This window comes from Poecilia reticulata, linkage group LG13 (assembly GCF_000633615.1).
Source record: "Poecilia reticulata strain Guanapo linkage group LG13, Guppy_female_1.0+MT, whole genome shotgun sequence".
NCBI classification, from domain to species: domain Eukaryota; kingdom Metazoa; phylum Chordata; class Actinopteri; order Cyprinodontiformes; family Poeciliidae; genus Poecilia; species Poecilia reticulata.
The window spans coordinates 7,513,670-7,532,222 of record NC_024343.1 but is presented as its reverse complement, the minus strand read 5'-3'; the positions used below and the strand labels follow the sequence as shown (position 1 = coordinate 7,532,222).

At 39.0% G+C, this 18,553-nt stretch overlaps 1 protein-coding gene across 1 annotated transcript in view; it reads right to left on the bottom strand.

Annotated features, from left to right (window-relative positions):
* The window catches only part of bcas3 (BCAS3 microtubule associated cell migration factor), a 386,180-nt gene that overhangs the window by 243,063 nt on the left and 124,564 nt on the right, over positions 1-18,553 (bottom strand). The window contains exons 21-23 of the mRNA XM_008425245.2: positions 5,652-5,752; positions 2,150-2,346; positions 610-707 (exon numbers count right to left, since the gene is read on the bottom strand). Coding sequence (XP_008423467.1) covers positions 610-707; positions 2,150-2,346; positions 5,652-5,752 — 396 coding nt within the window. The remainder of the gene's footprint in view (positions 1-609; positions 708-2,149; positions 2,347-5,651; positions 5,753-18,553) is intronic.

Here is an 18,553-nt window from a genome sequence, read left to right as displayed (position 1 = left end):
TAATACTAAAGGATGAAGGATTTTCATCTTCTACCTATCAGTGATTAGATAGTAAAAACTTGGATACTTGTTGGGTTTTCCAGCATGACAATGATCCTAAACATAAATCAGAACTGATTTTATAATATGTAAACAGTTTAACATTAGGTTTATGGACAACTAAGACCCCATAAAGAGAATCAATGCATTCTTCCAAGCAGCTGATTTACACCAACTCTTTCATGTGTGTGAAGATGAGAACAAGTATTGACCCAGAAACATACCAGAAACTTGTTGAGGACTACAAATTGATAAGAAACTTTACATCTGCATGTACATATTTAGGTTTCTATTTACAATGTTGCCTCTGGACAGATTATTGTGTAGCATGATCAATTATGATGACCCCTGTGTTGATTAAAATGTGCTACACTCTCTCATTCTTTCATCACGAACAACACCGACAGCATCTACTRATGAGAGCGATGGGATGCACAGGTGTGAAACAAAATGAAGGTGATACAGAAAGTAAGACTAGATGAAACCAACCACAGTAACCTAGGAAGGAGCAGGACCAAACTAAAAATCAAATGATGGACCCCGGATCAGAAAAGACAGGAAGCTTCCTACCTGAGCCGGCATCCATGATGTTGGTTTGTCCTCTGCGGTCGGTCAGCAGCCGAGATGAACCGGGCATGCTGACTGGCTCGGAGCGTACTGGCTGGATTCTGAACAAAAACATTCATAGCATTACACATACGACATGTCTGACATTCAGCTGCTCAGTTTTATACAGATGTGTTTAAAGTAATATTATTTAGTTTGAGATGACAGTTTCTTCTTCAAGCTCAGGTGAAATTAAAATGCTTCTCTGAATTATCTATTTTTTTTAATCTTTGAAATATTATTGATGTAGCTCTTTGGTGTATAACTTTGATTTTTGTGTTTTTAGGATGTCAAGCACTTTGAGCTTTGAACACTTTGTTGTTGAAATTAAATAAACTTGATTGTTTGCTTGATTGCTTGATTAAACAACACGTTTAACTGATTGATATGTTAATTGAATAATCAACATATGTTAATTAGTGATCAAGTTTGTCCTCATTAGAGGTGTAATGCTATCCTGTGATATTAAAACATCTCAATATTAGATGATGTCTGTTACCCAGTTGGTGTTAGCATACGACTTCATCTGGAGCAGAAAGGCGAGTTATTTTATTATTTCACCCCAGATTATGAGATCAGTGTTGATAGATTGACTTCATTCTTGCAGCTTTATTGGAGACAATTATTATCATTCAATCAGCTGGGGTTTTATAGCACATTTCAGCAACAAGGCAGTTCATAGTGCCACACATCACAAAAACACAAAAATAAAATCTCATCATAAAACAAAATACAGTCGCCAATTGAAAAACCAGAAGCAAACATTACATTTTGTTGAGTGCCATCATCAAAATTATCAATACACATCATATATGTTGGTAAATGTTCCATTTATTATGGTTTAAAAGCAGCTYTTGATCTAGGAACTCAGTTGAAGAATTAAATGAAGTAGTTTTTGTTGCCTTATGTTTTTTCACAGTCTGACCATTAGCTTTCTGTTACCGCTGGTCACTCACAACAATTGGGCATCTGATACAAGAGAAATCTCTTAAGAAGTGATTAAGAAGTTTTGAATGATTTTAAGCACTGGCATATCTAACACTACTGATGCTAGTGAATAGCAGTTTCCCTTCAACTCCACAGTAAAGGAATTTTCACTAATTGAGACTGCTTTTGATCATCTCAAGTTCAAACTGAAATACCTGGAATTGTCCAAGTTGTACTGATTAATTCTATATTAGACAAAGATTATTTATAACCCACTTAGAGGTTTAAGAAACCTTTATACTAGATTCAAAAATGTAAAAGAAAGAGAATTTTCATCCTGCATGAGAACTGGTCCTATCTGGACAAAGATGTTCCACACAGATTACAGAGCCCTTCTGAAACCTTCAATGTATTTCTGAAAACCAAAAGAAATAAGGAATTTTTTATCTTCTGCTAAAATACTGTTAAAATGGCATTGCATCCCATCGTATTAGAAACAATATTGTGTTTCGTCTTGTGTTGTGAGCAATTTCTACCRTTACACCATTACAAAATATGCTGAGTGGTTTTAATTTACCGAAGGCTGCGTAGATCCAGGTCATCTGTGTCAAAGTCCAAAAGTGGCTGCTGTACATCGGAGGGGCCGTGGGACTGGAGCACTGAGGATGATGAGGAGATGACTGTGGTCTGACCTGATGGGTGAATTGTCTTGAACTGGAACTGGGGACCCATCCACAGGCGACGGTGGGGGCCAGTATGGGTCACTATCTCCACCTGTGAATATCAGAGAGGTAACATCATAATCATTACATCACATCAAGCCCTTCACTGCACAGCACACTGGTCAGAGCTGCTGAGAAACTGTGGATTATCCTTTAAAAATCCCCAGTGCAACTCAGAGCAAACTCTATTAGGGCTGAAATAATTAATCAGATTTATTGTGATGTATTGATTGCTTAAATAATTGTTAACTAATTTAGTAATTGAATAATCATTCATTGGAATATAGGCTCTAAAAATACAATGTGATGAAGAACAACACACTCAGAGCATTATTTCAGTCAAAACTGTTCCAAAAGTATATACATTTTTCATTTGAGAGTAAAAAAAACCTGTATGTAAATATGTTTAACCCAGACAAAACCAACCAACCCACCCAGCCTACCTACCTACCTACCTACCTACCTACCTACCTACCTACCTACCTACCTACCTACCTACCTACCTACCTACCTACCTACCTACCTACCTAACTAAAGTCAATCAGAAAGGCCTGAGCTTTTCACATGTTGATCATAGAAGGATTGTTTACAGCTGCAGGTGGACCCTTTGCAACAAATGATTAACAGTTCAGTAAAGGAAGGTTGTCATTGCTTATAGACAATAATGTTTATTTACTTTTTAAAAATGAATTTAGTTTATTTGCATCATTCTAATATCATATAAATAAAATACCGTATAAAATAAACTGGTAAACAAAGTGGTTTAAGGAAATATGCCAATTTTCTTTTGTCTTTTCCGACTGTCAAAATAATGAGAGTAACTGGTTACTAAAATAACCATTAGTTGCAGCCCTAAAGTCTGTTTAATAAAACTAAAAACTATTGCATCTATTTAATAGCACACTATCGTCTGTGCCATTTGTCATGCTTTAAAATGCTTTGTCCTAAGTATTAATATTTAAAACTATAAAACTAAAATTACGATCAAACCCTATAAAACAAAGSGGCCAACAGAAGCTTCCAGAGGTGATCRTCTTCCTGGGCTTTAGACTATTTGGGCAGTCTAATTTTGCGCTTCAATGTGTTGAGAAAATACCTCATTGCCTGACACACAGTGTCCCTGAAAAACACTGCTTTTATAAAGAGAATCAAATGCATAAGTCATTCAAAGCATACATCAACCACTTTTAAAGCTCGTCTTAAAACCCATCTATTTTATTTGGCTTTCAACTCCAGCAGGATCTAGTTTTAAATTGTATGTTTGTTTTTAAACTGTAAGAGTTTTTAATTTTTAAATTTTTATTTTTTTGTTATGTTGTGTTTTAATGTACAGCACTTTGTATCAGCTATGGTTGTTTTAAAGTGCTTTATAAATARAGTTGGTATGGTATGGTATGGTAACCACAGTATTATGGTGACTTGCTGTGGTACCTGCCGTCAAGCTGCACCTTTCTAACAGAACAAATATCTGCAGTAATTTAAGCTACAATTGGATTTTTTTCCCTTTAAGCACATTTTGTTTATGTATTTCAGTGACCTAGACCACTCGGGACCCTGTCACTGATTCACTACTGTTCTTTTCTTGGTACATCCAACAAGTGCTGCAGTTTTAGAGATGATCTTGCCCCTTTGTCTTGACAATGCTAGCCATCTTATGTCTTAACTCTCATTCCTAGTTCTGGTTACAGAACAACGATTCTGGATCAGAACAATGTTCACTTTCTGCCTAATATATTTCACCCACTCAGGTTGTCATGCTGTTAGATAAACTACTGTATTGTAGTAGTCATAACTTTTTGCTTAATGCAGGCTTTTGAGGACATTACAATAAAATAAAGGGATGCTTTACACATTTGCACATTGGCACTCAAATCCAACAGGAAGCAATTTGGATCCACAGAATTCTCGTGTTCATGGTGAAAGCTTGTAGCGTTTCCAGGAGAGAAGGATTTTCTTTAAGAGGATATTATGAATTATGAGTAACTTTAYATGTCAATGTTCACAACATTATGGCTTATCAGTATATATTCAATATACTGGAAATGAGTCACTGGCCTAAAACTGTGTTATATTAAACAGAACACATTCAAACTTCAGCCGTTGTAATGTGCTGTACTTCTACCCCTCCCCATCACATTAGAACTGACAGAAAATAAATAATGACCCCTGATGGACTCTGTCAGGACAGAAGGTATTGTTGTCTACTGACAGCCAACTTAAGAGCAACTGACAATGATGGGCAGGAAAAGGCTCCACACAGCAGCCTGCTGAGGCACTCACACTGAGGGTCACAAACCTCACATTCCATTAGTGGACGGCTGATCAATCCTAAATCCCAACCAAATGCGGAAATGCCCACCGATAATCTAATGAAGACCACTGATATGATGTAATGAAATCCATGAAGCAGTACTTAGCTTCTAATCCAATACATTGTACATGTATTTAGTATTTCTCAATCCACATAGCTGTTGTGTCCGCTAACTTCAAGTCTGTCTAGATATTCTCGAGGGACAGGAACACAGTTAGTTTACTCTGTTTATCTTTAATTCACTGACAGTCTCAAAGCATCCACAAAAGGTTTTAACAAGTACCCCTGGAAACATGAAAGGGTTAAAAGACTTGTACCATGATATCTTCTACTGATGTATGCAGGCCTACAGCTACTCTGACAGGAAGTTGCTCAAATACAGGCTAGTGCAATGGATAGTTCTGCTCCTGGCAAACTATCATAGCAGACATAAACCAGAGTCTACGCAAGCTAAGTGGGTTGCATTTTAGCCAATCAATTATGCATGCATCGGAATTATTGATGGTGAAAATGTAGTGGGTTACCTGCCGACATGAGCGACAAGGCCTGTGAGAGTTAACCAAGCTGAAAAGACCAGGGTGAATGTGCCAGATTTCTCAGTCCTTCAGGAAAAAAATTGGGAACTGGTTGATGTATTCTTTAGGATGTTTGTAACTACTCTGAATACAATATTAGAAAGAATATTTAAACATTTAATTACAACATATTAAGATAAAAATAGATGATGGCGAATACATACAGCTTCCTACAAGATTTTCACTGAAATAGCTTTAAAGTTTAGTATGTAGTTGTAGTTCAAAGGAAAAGTAAGGCATGTTCTTTTACATGCAGGATAAAGTTCTTCCTTTAAAATCTAAGGAAAGAACAAACTCCATATAGCTCGAATTCTTTAAGTTCCTTATCCTCAGTGGGAGAAGGAACAGATAGTGTATGTCCCTGAAAGCTAAATACAGGAAAACCATGTCGTACCCAACAAGTGAGAAGTGATGGAACTGTCTGCTTGTTCAACCCTTACAGAGCGTTGCTGGGTGAGTCAAAAGCTTTACCTGAGAGAGCCATTCTTCATCGTCTTGGCCACTGTGGTCTGATGCCAAGCTGTCGGATGACTCATGACGTGTGATTGGACCCGGGCTGCTGGGAGGAATCCCTGAAGAAGAATAAGAATATTTTTTTATTTTTAACAAAACATTTATTTACATTAATTTAACAATACACTTTTACATAATCAGGTCAATGAAAAACTAAATAAAAACAATAAATATTTACATTAGTAGCTTGTTAAAATTTAGTTCTCCCTGATTAGAAATGGTGCACAATACATCGTTAAAACCCTATAGCTGTATAAAAGCTCTCATATTCCCAGTGGCTCTGTGGAAGCAAAACTCCAGCCTCAGCCTAGCTTTGACATTGCACTTCCACAGAGCCACGGCATCAAGATGAGGACCAGCCTGAAGTATGTCTCTTCGAGATAAATAAATAGCCATTTTGGCTTCAGCAATTAAAAAATTAAAAATTTGGCACTTTGGCTTGTTGGCCTTGTTAAAACGCAGTCCATAAATAAATAAAGAATTGGTAAAAAAAAAAACAATGCCAAAACAGCTAAAAACACTCATCAATAAACTAAAAAATGTTTATCTCTTACAATCAGTCTCTTACAATCAATAAAAACATGAAAAACACTATCAGACAGACCACAGAAAGGACACTCATTAAAAACCCCTGGACTAATAACCGATAAAAACAAGTTGGTAGCAATGGCGCCGTGTAAAATCCTCCATTGGAGGTCGCCAGTCCGTTTTTTTATCGGCAGTTTGTATAGTGTCCTCCACTGCGGGGGCTGTCCTCCTAGGAGGTCTGCCCACACGCTCACTTTTCTGTTCCGTAGAATTCTTTCGTTCAATACTTTGACAAAGTTAATGTACAATACTTTTGGGCCTGTACTTTGGAGGCTCAACTGCGAGTCGCTGCTGGCTAGCAGGGGACCACTGTCCTTTGTAAAGTCGGTGGTCAGTGTCATATCAGGGACCGGGTCTGTCGGGTCCGGCAAAACCTTTTTTTCGTGGAGGAGCTGCAGGAGATGCCTCTCCCTGGCTGTCATAATCTCCCTCAAACGCTCCAGGCAGCGCTGCACAAGTCTACTGGACCGGACCCCCAGCAGAGTAGCAACGGCCTGGCCGTTGGAGAAATCCGGTCCAGCTGCCTCCACCAGATGTTTCATGATCGTCATCTTGGACTTGCACAGCGCCTCCGACAGCCCTGGTATGGCGCCGCGACACACATCCAGTCTGGACCCACAGACCCAAGGCTCTTCTAAAAACCAATGCAGAGAATCATGCGTTTTTGCTCTTTCCAATTTAAAAAGAGCACAGGATTTAAAAACACCCTGATAAAACTGAGGCAACCCTTTTAACTTTAAAAAGCTAAAATCAGTTAAAAACAGAGCAGCATCTAGCCCCAGAAAATGTACATGTCTGAGGATACAGCTGGCCACATCCTTCCACACAGGAGATCCTGTCAGGTATTTCTGAAAAAACTGTAGGCAAAAAGTTGCTGTTCTGCTGGCCAGGTGGACAAGACCCTGGCCCCCCTCCATCCATCCATTTTCTGAGCACCCTTGTCCCTCAGTGGGATCGGGAGGTACTGGTGCCCATCTCCAGCTGACGTTCCGGGCGAGAGGCAGGGTACACCCTGGACAGGTCACTGGTCTGTCGCAAAGCAACACAGAGACACACAGGACAAACAACCATGCGCACCCACACACTCACACCTAGGGGCAATTTGGAGAGACCAATTAACCTGACAGTCATATTTTTGGACTGTGGAAGGAAACCAGAGTACCCGGAGAAAGCCCACGCATGCACAGGGAGAACATGCAAACTCCATGCAGGGGGACCGGGACCGGGAATCGAACCCAGAGCCTTCTCGCTGCAAGGCAACAGCTCTACCAACTATGCCACTGTGCAGCCGGCCCCCCTCCTCTCTTGGTAAAAACAACACAGACTGTGGCACCCAGTGTAGACCGTTCCAGAAAAAATTGACCATCTCTGAATGTATTTTTACAAGTAAGCCAGATGGTGGGTCTAAAACAGAAAGTTTGTGCCACAGTTGCGATGCCACCAGGTTGTTTAAAACCAACACTCTGTACCGGTAGGACATCTGGGAGTGGAGCCACTTCCATTTCTCTCTTCCATACAAGACCTTGAGGGAGAATCAGCTGACCACTAGCCGACAGCCAGGGCTTCGCTCTTTCCCCAGTTCACCCTTGCAGCAGACAGTACAGAGAACTTTTCTGTGATCTCGGTTAAAACATTTACATCTTTCTGATCTTTTATAAAAACAACAACATCGTCAGCGTAGTCGGATAAAACCATATTGTTACTAAAACCAGATAAAACCAGACCACGAACACTCGAGCGTATTTTCTGGAGGAGGGGTTCCAGGGAGAGTGCATAGAGCATCCCCGAGAGCGCGCAGCCCTGTCGAACGCCTCTACACACCCTAAAAGGAGCACAAAGGCAACCGTTGATCTTCAGCACACTCTCAATGTCACTGCACAGTACCTGGATCTTGGCAATGAGACCCTCGCTGAACCCAAACCCCCTCATGGTTTTCCAGAGGAAGCCGTGTTCAACGCGGTCAAATGCGTTTTCTTGATCTAATGAAATCAAGCCAGTTTGTAAACCCAATGAACTAGAGACCTCCAAAACATCCCGAATCAAGTAGATGTTATCTACCAAGGACCTGCTGGGAACACAATAAGTCTGATCCCGGTGGATGACCTGCTCCATAGCTTTCCCCAGCCTCGTGGCCAGGCCCTTGGAGAGGATCTTGTAGTCGGTGCAGAGGAGGGACACAGGGTGCCAGTTCTTGATGTCCTGCAGGTTACCCTTTTTGGGCAACAGGGTGATGACCGCCCTGCGGCAGGACAAGGGGAGTGAACCAGTGGACAGACTTTCATTATAGACGTCGAGCAGGTCTTTTGCCAGAACGTCCCAGTAGGCCTGGTAGAACTCTACCGTGAGCCCGTCAACGCCCAGGGACTTCTGGCCCTGCATGCTGAGGAGGGCTGTGTGGAGTTCTTGAAGCCCCAGGGGGCGCTCCAGCTCGGAGTTGGTCTCCTCAGAGACCTGGGGTAGTTTATTGCATAACTCCCTGAACAGTTCCTTGTTCTCTTTGTATTCACTATTGAACAGAGAATGGTAAAACTCCACAGCCCTCCTCCTGATCTCACCTGGGTCACTCAGTTGCTGCCCTGTGTCCGACAGCAAAGAGTGGATCAGCTTCCTCTACCCGTGCTTCCTCTCCAAGCTGAAGAAAAAGCTAGAGGAAGCATCCATCTCTGTGATGTTCTGAACCCGGGACCTGATCAATATGCCTTGGACTTTATTCTCCAGCAGGTTTGCTAAAGTTAGCCTTTTAGATTTGACGGCTTCAATATGCTCTCGATTTCCTGTGGATTCACTAAGTTGTTCTAATTCCACGATATTCATCTCCAGATCTCTGATAGATCTGGTAATGTCACGGGTGACATTGAGTGTGTGCTGTTGACTCAGCAGTTTTATCTGTACTTTTCCGTAGTCCCACCACTGTTTAAGACTGGTAAAATCAGACTTTCTCYGTCTAAAACCAGTCCAAAAATAACTTAAAACCTCCTTAAAACCCTGATCATAAGTTAAGGCTGAGTTAAAATGCCAGTAAGCGCTTCTAGGTAAAATGTTTCTGATAAAAACACTACCTAAAAGCAACGAGTGATCTGTAAAATCCACCAGTAAAATCTGGCATGTTTTAAACACATTAAAATGGTGTTTAAAACAACAAAAACGATCTAAAAGACACCTCCCCTGAATAACATGTTCAATTTCTACAGAGTTTGGGGTGAAAGCTCTTGAGAAAAGAAAACCCACCCCTGGTGCCGTGACTTAAAATGACCTCCCCCCTCCACTCTCTGACCCAGTCTGTCTCTATTAATTGATCACTGTGTGCTTCTTGCAGGTAAATTAACATCGATTTTCTTTTGGTTCAGCATTTGATAAATCAAAGCACGTTTTTCAGCCTCCCTCGCCCCGTTAAGATTCAAAGATGCTATTTTAAAAGAATCCATATTGGGTAAGAAGTTAAAAACAAAATACCAAAAGACTATAAGAAATAATAAATTGTTACTGTGCATCATTTAAATAAAGTTGTTTTCTAACTTTGGTCATTATTTTCTTTAGTCTAAAAACTTCTAAATATGTAAAACCTGAAACTTCCTTGTTCCTGATGTAAAACCGTGCTGAGAAGTAAAACATTTTTAAATTAGGAAAATGACTTTCAATTTTTACTCCTTTCAACCCTTTATTTTCTGTTAAAAATATTTTAAAAGCTTCTACAGGGTATCTAGGTTGTTTACTGCTATTTTGAGATACAGAAACCTCGCTGATATCAGAGAYCCAGCTCTCATTGTCGCTGCTGTCTGACATCTCTTTTTTCTGTGCAGCCAGCTTACTGGCCAGCTTGCTGGCCTGCACAGCAGTCACCATATTCCTCCTTTTACTTCACCTCTTTAACGGGGCTGAAGCCTCCAGTTCCATCGCCTCTTCTGCTTCACCTGTCTCTCCTGCCACTCCAGCTCAAAAAATAAACTCTGCACTGTTCTGTCCCTCCACCTGCACCTCTCCTTTCCCTCTCTGATCCCCACACCCTAAATGCTCCTCATCGCCCCTCACCTCCTCCTGCTCTCCCTGCACACCATCCCTCTCTACCACTTCACTTTAACCCTCACCACTATTCACTCCATCACCACCATCATTCACCCCATCACCACACAACACCGTGCTTCCATCCATTCTCACACATGCACTCATTTTCAGTTTCCTCACCGTCCATTACTGAACCCTCAACAATACCTTCTGCCAGTTCTCCTGTAGCAGACTCTTCCGCCACCACCGCGGATTCCTCCGCCACTACCGCGGGTTTCTCCGCCGCAACTGCGGGCCACGCCGCAGCGGGTTCCTCCGCCGCTCTCTAACTAAAAACTCATCACTAATGAACGGAGGAACATTTGACAATGCTACTTTGGTTGCAGGCAAAGTTAGCGGCGACACCTGTAAAAACAAGCCGTTCACTGAAAAGCCCACCTCCACCAACTGTTGAGCTTGCTCAACCTTCTCAACAAACAATCCTACAGTTCCATTGATTCGAGCTGCCGACTTCATGGACCCATGTCCGATTACCTCTCCCACAGCCAAACAAACTTCCTCCACGCTGCACGGAGAACCAGCACCCACCTTGATGCTGTTCTTCCATGTCAGCACAGAGAAAGCCCCACCACCAGACACCATGGCATCGTCTGATGCCGGCCAGCCAGGCACGCCTGACGGYCACACCCTGACCCAAACAAAAACCCTTTAAAAGGTGACAAACTAACACAAAATCACAACTAAACAATTAACATAAACACCAAGTGAAAAAACAGTAAGAAAAAACCAAAGATAGAAAATATACAGTCGCTCTCTCTCTCTCACTCTTCTTCCGCTCTCCACTCACCCTCCTCTCACACGAAGAAGAAGAAGAAATAAAACATGCATAAACAGGTGAAAAAAAACATGTTTTCTTATAGCGGTACTTTTTGCCATGAGTTGCTGAGGGAGAGGTGTTAGTACAGATAAATTATGAAATATTATCATATTCACAATAGTATTTCAATTCAATCTGGGGAGGGGTCTGAAAAAATGTATGATCCAAGTGGGAGCATTATAGAAAATAATTGAGAAACACTGCCTTACATTAAGAGAAACAAAACATTTTGACTGATTTCTGTCATCATAATGATTCAAAGTGCAATCCAGTCATTGCAAAATGCTTTGCAGTGGGAAAAACTCAGTGGCACACTGTGCAACTTTAAACAAACCGATTTTTGTTGGACAGTTCAGGTTGTTTGTAGGTTATTGTTTAGTGATTAAGTGCAATATAATTCACTTCGAACACTTATTATTTACTTAGAAACTGTAGTTTGCAAAAGTACAAAATGAACATTTAACTTTATCACAGTACAGTCATATTATCAGCTCAGGCAAAGCTGTAGGAGTTCACTTGAAGTGACTATATCAGTCTTATTAACAGACTGAATGCTAAAAAAAACAGCTACATTGGGATTGGAATCATTAGCTATGTTTCCATTCAATCACCAGGAAAATTTGGACCAAAAGCATGACTGTTGTGCCAACTGCTCGTAGTTTGTGCTGTGAAGGATTGGAGACCTGCTCAGAGCGTGTCCTGCCTCTCACCCAATAACTGCTGGAGACAGACACCGACCCTACCATAGCGGTGGATTCAGCTGATGCATGGATGGACTATATGTATCAAAATGTTTCAATGATTTTTTGGGTAAATAGAAACCACCAGAATGTGTGTGATTCATTTTGTATTGTCACATATATTTCAATGAGACTTGGGCATAATCTCATAATTATTTAATTTTCAGTTGGATTAAAAACTATTTCCTCCATCAGTGAGCTGCAGCACATTCAGTCCAAATTAAATCAGCAGGTCAGCACAAATGAAAGAAACAGAGATCAGTTTTGGCATCCAAGATGCCAGACTATTGAAGTTCTACATCCTAATATAACCTATAAATTATGCTGCTTCTTCATCCCATTTTAAATTATTAGCAAACAAAAGCCTTTGAAATGTGAAATGATTTCACATTTCAGTTTGCATTTTTGTTTGAGAAACATTTTAACATATGTAATAAAGGTCTCATTTCTCTGGACTCATTTATAGATTTATTTATAGATTGACATATACCCATGTGCATGCTTGTTATTTTATTGACTTTAATGAATTATTTTATATTTAAATTAGAACATCATATTTATATACGTATATATGTATATATTTTTTGTACATTTTATAACACTCAGTTTGTATTTACTAACACCTTAAAGGAGTAGCTTGTCACCTAATAAAGTATATTCTATTCTATTCAAAACAAGATGACACTCCAAAAACAGCTATTCTTAATTCTCATATTCAATAAAATTCATTAAAAAAAAGACATGGAGTAGATTTTAGATAAAAGAAAGAAATATATAACAAACCATTTTTATTTACTGTACAACCATCAGGTTTAGAAGGAAAAGGCTGTCAAGCAAGTTATATACTCACAGTGTTATTAGAGCTTGATATATAGAGCCAGTACAGACACCTAAGATTGATGGGTTTCTTAGATAAACTACCATTGAAATCACATGGCTGACTGCATGAGAGCTAATGTTTGGGCTGAGAGTCAAAGGAAAGGAAAAAGTACAATTCTTAGTTTGTTTTCATCTCCAACAGGCATATGACTGTGTGTGTAAAAAGGCAAATGTACAGTAAATTGTGAAAAGGCGAAGCAGAGAGGGTGACAGAGAGACCCAGAGACAGATGGGGCTCCTGCAGGCTTGAATAAGCAGGCATGGAGAATGAGCTCTAATGTGTGGAATCAGTCGTCTTTCCATCTCCCACCACAGGGATGGGGTTTGTTTAACACAAGAATGGCTAATAAACTTGTCAAGTCCACATCTGGAGCACAGGAGGCACCCCTGTCTATCCCCTCACACATGTGCTAGGTGGTCACACACACCCTTAATGGAGGCAGTACGGTGTTTGACACCTCTGCAGTGAATGTCACATCATCGCTGATTCACACATCAACCCAACACACTCACACATGTCCCGATGGAATTAGAAGGTCTGGTCTCATTCGCTGTGTGAATAATTGAAAAAAGAACTGTGTAGCTACTCAACAGTGAAAGTGGTGCTGCTTGATCCTTTTACAAACAAAGAGATAAAAGACTTGTCTAATGTGATGGCAAGAACAAAATGCATATTGCCATTTTATAGCACAATAAGGTAACTATCTTCAGTTGTTATAAAAATGCTGGATATGTCACACATGAATTAAAAGAAATGTAACTTTGCAATTGAACCCTTTGCGAATGGATCTATGTCTCTTTAAGAAGCTCCTGATCTTTCCGACACTCCGCCTTCAGCATGTCATCACAACAACAACCCTTAATAATTAGGCTTTTAACAATATTTTAATCAGATCCTAGATAGTGATCCTATGATAAGCTCAGGGAACTTGCAGTTCCACCAAATGTTTGTTAATTTCTGCTGCCGCTAGTCTGGAGGAGCTGAGTGGGTGAGTCGTAGGGAATGGGAGCTCTGTGCGGCGGAAGCTTGGATGGAGACTGCAACTCTGTGGAGCTTTATGGAAAAGTCAGCGCCTGGTGAGACCAAGCATATCTGCCATCAGAATGGCTACGAGGAGAGAGAAAAGGATTCCTCAAACATGCATAAAAAAATCAAAGCAACACTCCAAGAATGTATTTAATGAGAGATTAATACTATTAATACTAACATGATGTAAAGCTAAAAAATGCTGATATATTTTCAAGTGGCAGTATTATGTGCGTCTATAAAACCTGAAAAGTGTTCATGGATAGAAAAGTACGGTGGCCAACAGGTGCAAACGCACAGCAACAGAGAAAAGATGCAAACAAAAGACGAGACGCAAACAAAAAGTGAATGCAGCAAACAAAAGGAGAGACACAAACAAAAACACTACAACCACAAATAAAATGCCTCAGCACTGCGGAATATTGTTGATCGAATCGATGGACGTGAGGGCTCGACAGACTTTTTGCAAGTAAGATGGACATATTACTGTGTATTTTTTGTGAGTAGAATATTACTATACTGTATTTATGTCCACAGGTGAAATACCAGCTAATGCTAGCTATAGTGCTTGGTGTTCAGCCCCCGCTCTGAAAGCTAACCGAGATTCCGTAAATCTTAAAATGTTTCAGTCATTCTCCAACATTTAGATCATCTGATACAAGAGCCTACTATAGAAATGAAACAATATTATAAAAAGCATAATATAACATTCATCAGCAAAGTTTACACAGGTGGCAATTGCTATTATTTAATTATTTAACTGTCAACGTAAGATAACTCACAAATCTCCCGTTTTTGTTTTGAACGTTTCCTACGACGTGAGGAAGAAGGAAGAAATGTCTTTAAGGAGAGACAGATTCACTGCACAGCACGAATGAATCTCGTATCGGATTTTGGACCCAATCTCAGCTGCTGAATCACTCTTAAGTCAGAACTCGTAGACTGGAAAACATATGTGTGTGCATGTGTGTGTGCGTGTGTGTGCACGCATAAACATGTATAGCCTAATGTATATTATTCAGTATTGATCATTATTTATTTGTTTATCAGTGATTCTTGAGAATAGGGACAAAATGGGTTTTAATTTTCACAAAATTTCTTGTTATTTCTCAACCTTATGTATGCAAATATGACAAATAATGTTTTGGAAATGTAAAGATGCTAAGGTGCAGGCTCCCAGTTGCAACATTTAAAAAAAAAATTACATTTTTAATCGACCTGACCTAGAATGCTGTCATCACCATTTGACAAAAATAAATATAAAATTATTTTTAATGACCCTATTAGTGATATTTTTACTCATTTTACAGAAAAATGCTTATCAAGAAACAAAATAAATGTTATTTAAAACCAAAAACAACAAAAAATCCATCTGATGGAGTTGACACTGCATGACGGAGTTGACACAGAACTGAAGGTGGTGACAAACTAGTGAGTAAAATAAAAAACTTACATGTGAAGTAATGCAATTTATGTAAAATACATTAAAATGAATTAATTGCACATTTAAGTGAGATTTGACAACAATTTCACTGAAAGAGTCAGAAAAACTCTGATGGAGTTGACATCTGACGGATTTGACAAAAAGTCAAACTACCTGGCTGTTAATGCAGCGGGGGCAGACATCTCCGAAAATGTCGGAGCAATATTTGAATTAGGTGATTTATTAATGAACCGCACAGATATTTGAGATCTATACATCTACATTCTCACCTAAAAACTTTGTAAAAAATCATTTTGTGTAATTTTAAGTGTAATACAGCAAAAATGTGTTTGTCGCCATTGCTGATTTTCTGAACACCCGCTTTAAAGGATGCAGAGCCTAAATTTGGACACAGCTGATTTTTTGTTAGACTTCCCCTAGTGGTCTGGAGCACTTCCGTTTTCAGCACTTTGTTTGCATCTCTCTTTTTGTTTGCTGCATTTCATTTGTGGTTATAGTCWTTTTTGTTTGTGTCTCTTTTTTTGTTTGCTGCAATAGCTTTTTGTTTGCGTCTCTTTTTGTTTGCTGCATTTGCTTTTTGTTTGCGTCTCTTTTTTGGTTTGCATCTTTTCTCTGTTGCTGTGCGTTTGCACCTGTCAGCCACCGTAGAAAAGACAATTAACACAAGAAGAGAAGTTACATAGACAAAGTAGATCAATATATGTCCCAGAGCTGTTAAAAAAATCTGGTAATGACAAGCTTATTATTTACTTATATTGGTTCTTTTAAGAAACACAAAAACAAACCTAACTCCCACTGAAGCAATTAGTAATATCAGTAGGAGTCAGTAATCAAATCATCTGATCATTAATCACCATTCATAACTGTCCTTGCTCTCCAATTCAACTGAGTTTAATTACCTAGCACCTAGTCACAACATGTCTCAAGCCACTTTACAGTAAAAAGTGAATTTAATCACACAGACTCCAAGTGAAGTACATACATTCTACAATGATGTAGAATAGGTTACATCTTTAGTTTTTTTAAAATTAGTTTTAAAAAATATGTAAGAAAACACAGCAGATTGCATCGAGTTGTTGACTTGTATTCACTTTTCATGGAGTATTGAGAGTAGACAGTAGCCTGTATTCCCTGTATCCCTCCTATTGAGAAAGCATGTAGTAACAGTGGAAAGGAAAAATACACTAACAGGAAGAAATATTCAATATATTAGATTATGAACAGATTTCTTCTTTCCTTTTTAAGCAGTATCTCAGCAGGCCCTGACTACATCACTGGGAAGCTTCATCACAAAAGATGCAACGTCATGAGGTTTTAGATAGTGGTGAACCAATAAATTGGTAGATCAGCCCCAGTTTTCTCAGTTTTAGAATATCGGTGATTGGTCGATACTGAGATGTGAAGCTGATTTTATCCACTGATCAGTCACTGTCCTCTTCTGCTCTGTTATGAGAGAATTTGACTGACGGATCTGCCCAGGTCGAATCTGTACGTTCACAGTTAACATTAGGCACCCTATGGATGCCAACTCAGCGACTTTCTTGCTATATTTAGCAACATTTCAGACAAAAAAAAAATCAGTATTAGCGAAAATTTGAATCTTTTTGAAGATTAGGTTTTTTGAAGATCAATAATTGGTGATCGACCAGAATACTTCAATCAGTGGAACCTTAGTTGTGATGCACCACAGCAAAACCAGGAACAAATCACTAGAGCAGAAATGGAAAAAAAGACCCCCCAAAAAAACCACAAATTTCCAAGAAAACAGTGATTTTTGACAAACATACCAGCTGAATCCTAAAAACACCACCCCATGTTTTATATAGAAAAAACTGTTTGAATTCAACTTGGTCACAGAGCAAATCTGAGCCATTTCAGGTTCTGGGGGAAACTTGTTACTGAAACATACTGTCTTTTTTTGGCTATTCACAAGCTTTTGTTATTAGTTTTGTACTATAAGGTGCACCTTTGACAGGGAAACATTGCTACTTATTAACACTACAACATTTGAGGAAGACAGATGACGAAACAGAGAATATCCAGAACTATATTAGCGCTATGAGAGAATTTTCTATATTTGGCATCACATTTAACACATTCCATCCTTCAGAAGTTTCTTTAGTGATTAATACAATATACTACAAAAGTAACAACTATATCCCGGTGTGCAGTACCACAATSTCAAAAATTTTATAGATTTTATAAAACACTACAGTTCAAGTAAATGAAAATTCTGTAAACAAATAATTTTTTTGACCCGTCTTGCCAAAGATGTGCAAGAGCTCACATAGCATGGTACGGGCATTGCAGAAAAGACAATATCTAAATTACTATATGTAATTAATATAACTATAATTGATGTCCTCATCACAATCTTATCAATAATACAAATAATATCAGTGACATATTTTCCAAATTTTTATTATATTTTGTATATATATTTTTATATTTGTAAATGAACATGCCACATTTTCACTGCTTTGGAATTGTGAAGATTGTATCATCTCAACAACTAAATATGTGACATGTTATCTTTCTAAGTATCTAATTATATTGATTGATCTCAATGTTTATTTCTGTCTGCAGGATAATTGAAAGTGAAATTGTTAGTGACAATAGTTTGGCATCTACAGCCCAGAAAAAAATTATGCCATTACATGAATAGTTTTATACTTGTTTATAGACCATAGTCCACATTTAATATGTTTTCTATAGCTAAAGCAAGAGCAGACAGAAAAAAGTTCAAGGGCAAATAGATTGAAAATCCTCAGCAATTAGAACCAGAATGATTGAAATGAAAAGTTTGCTTCTATTCAATTTATTTTAATATTGATTTGAATGGGAAATCTTACAAATGCACTTCTATATTGAGATAGAGATTCAGTCCATGAGAGGATGAGCAAGCACTCTCATGAAGATAGGGCAGAGCGAGTGGAAAAAATGGCAGAGAAGGCTAGCTGATTTAAAAAAAAAAAACCAAGAGAGAAGAACTAAGCTTTTATGTTGTTACTTATTAAACAAAATCCGCATTCCCTGATAACCTCCATCCTCCTACTTGGGCTCTCTGACTTTCACCATCCCTATCTTTCCCTTTGCTCTGTGACCCCTGAGGCCAATAGCTGTTCTCAAATTAATTATTGATGCTCTGAAGCATTTGGTGGGCTGGCTGGATCGGGTTTCAACTAGGTGGGTTAGTAAGGTTTGTCAACAGTGAGGTGTATGTCAGCATGCTGCAACTCCCTGCCTTCAGTTGGATTCTCTGTATGCGTGTATATATATATATAAATTCCCTTCTCACCCTCC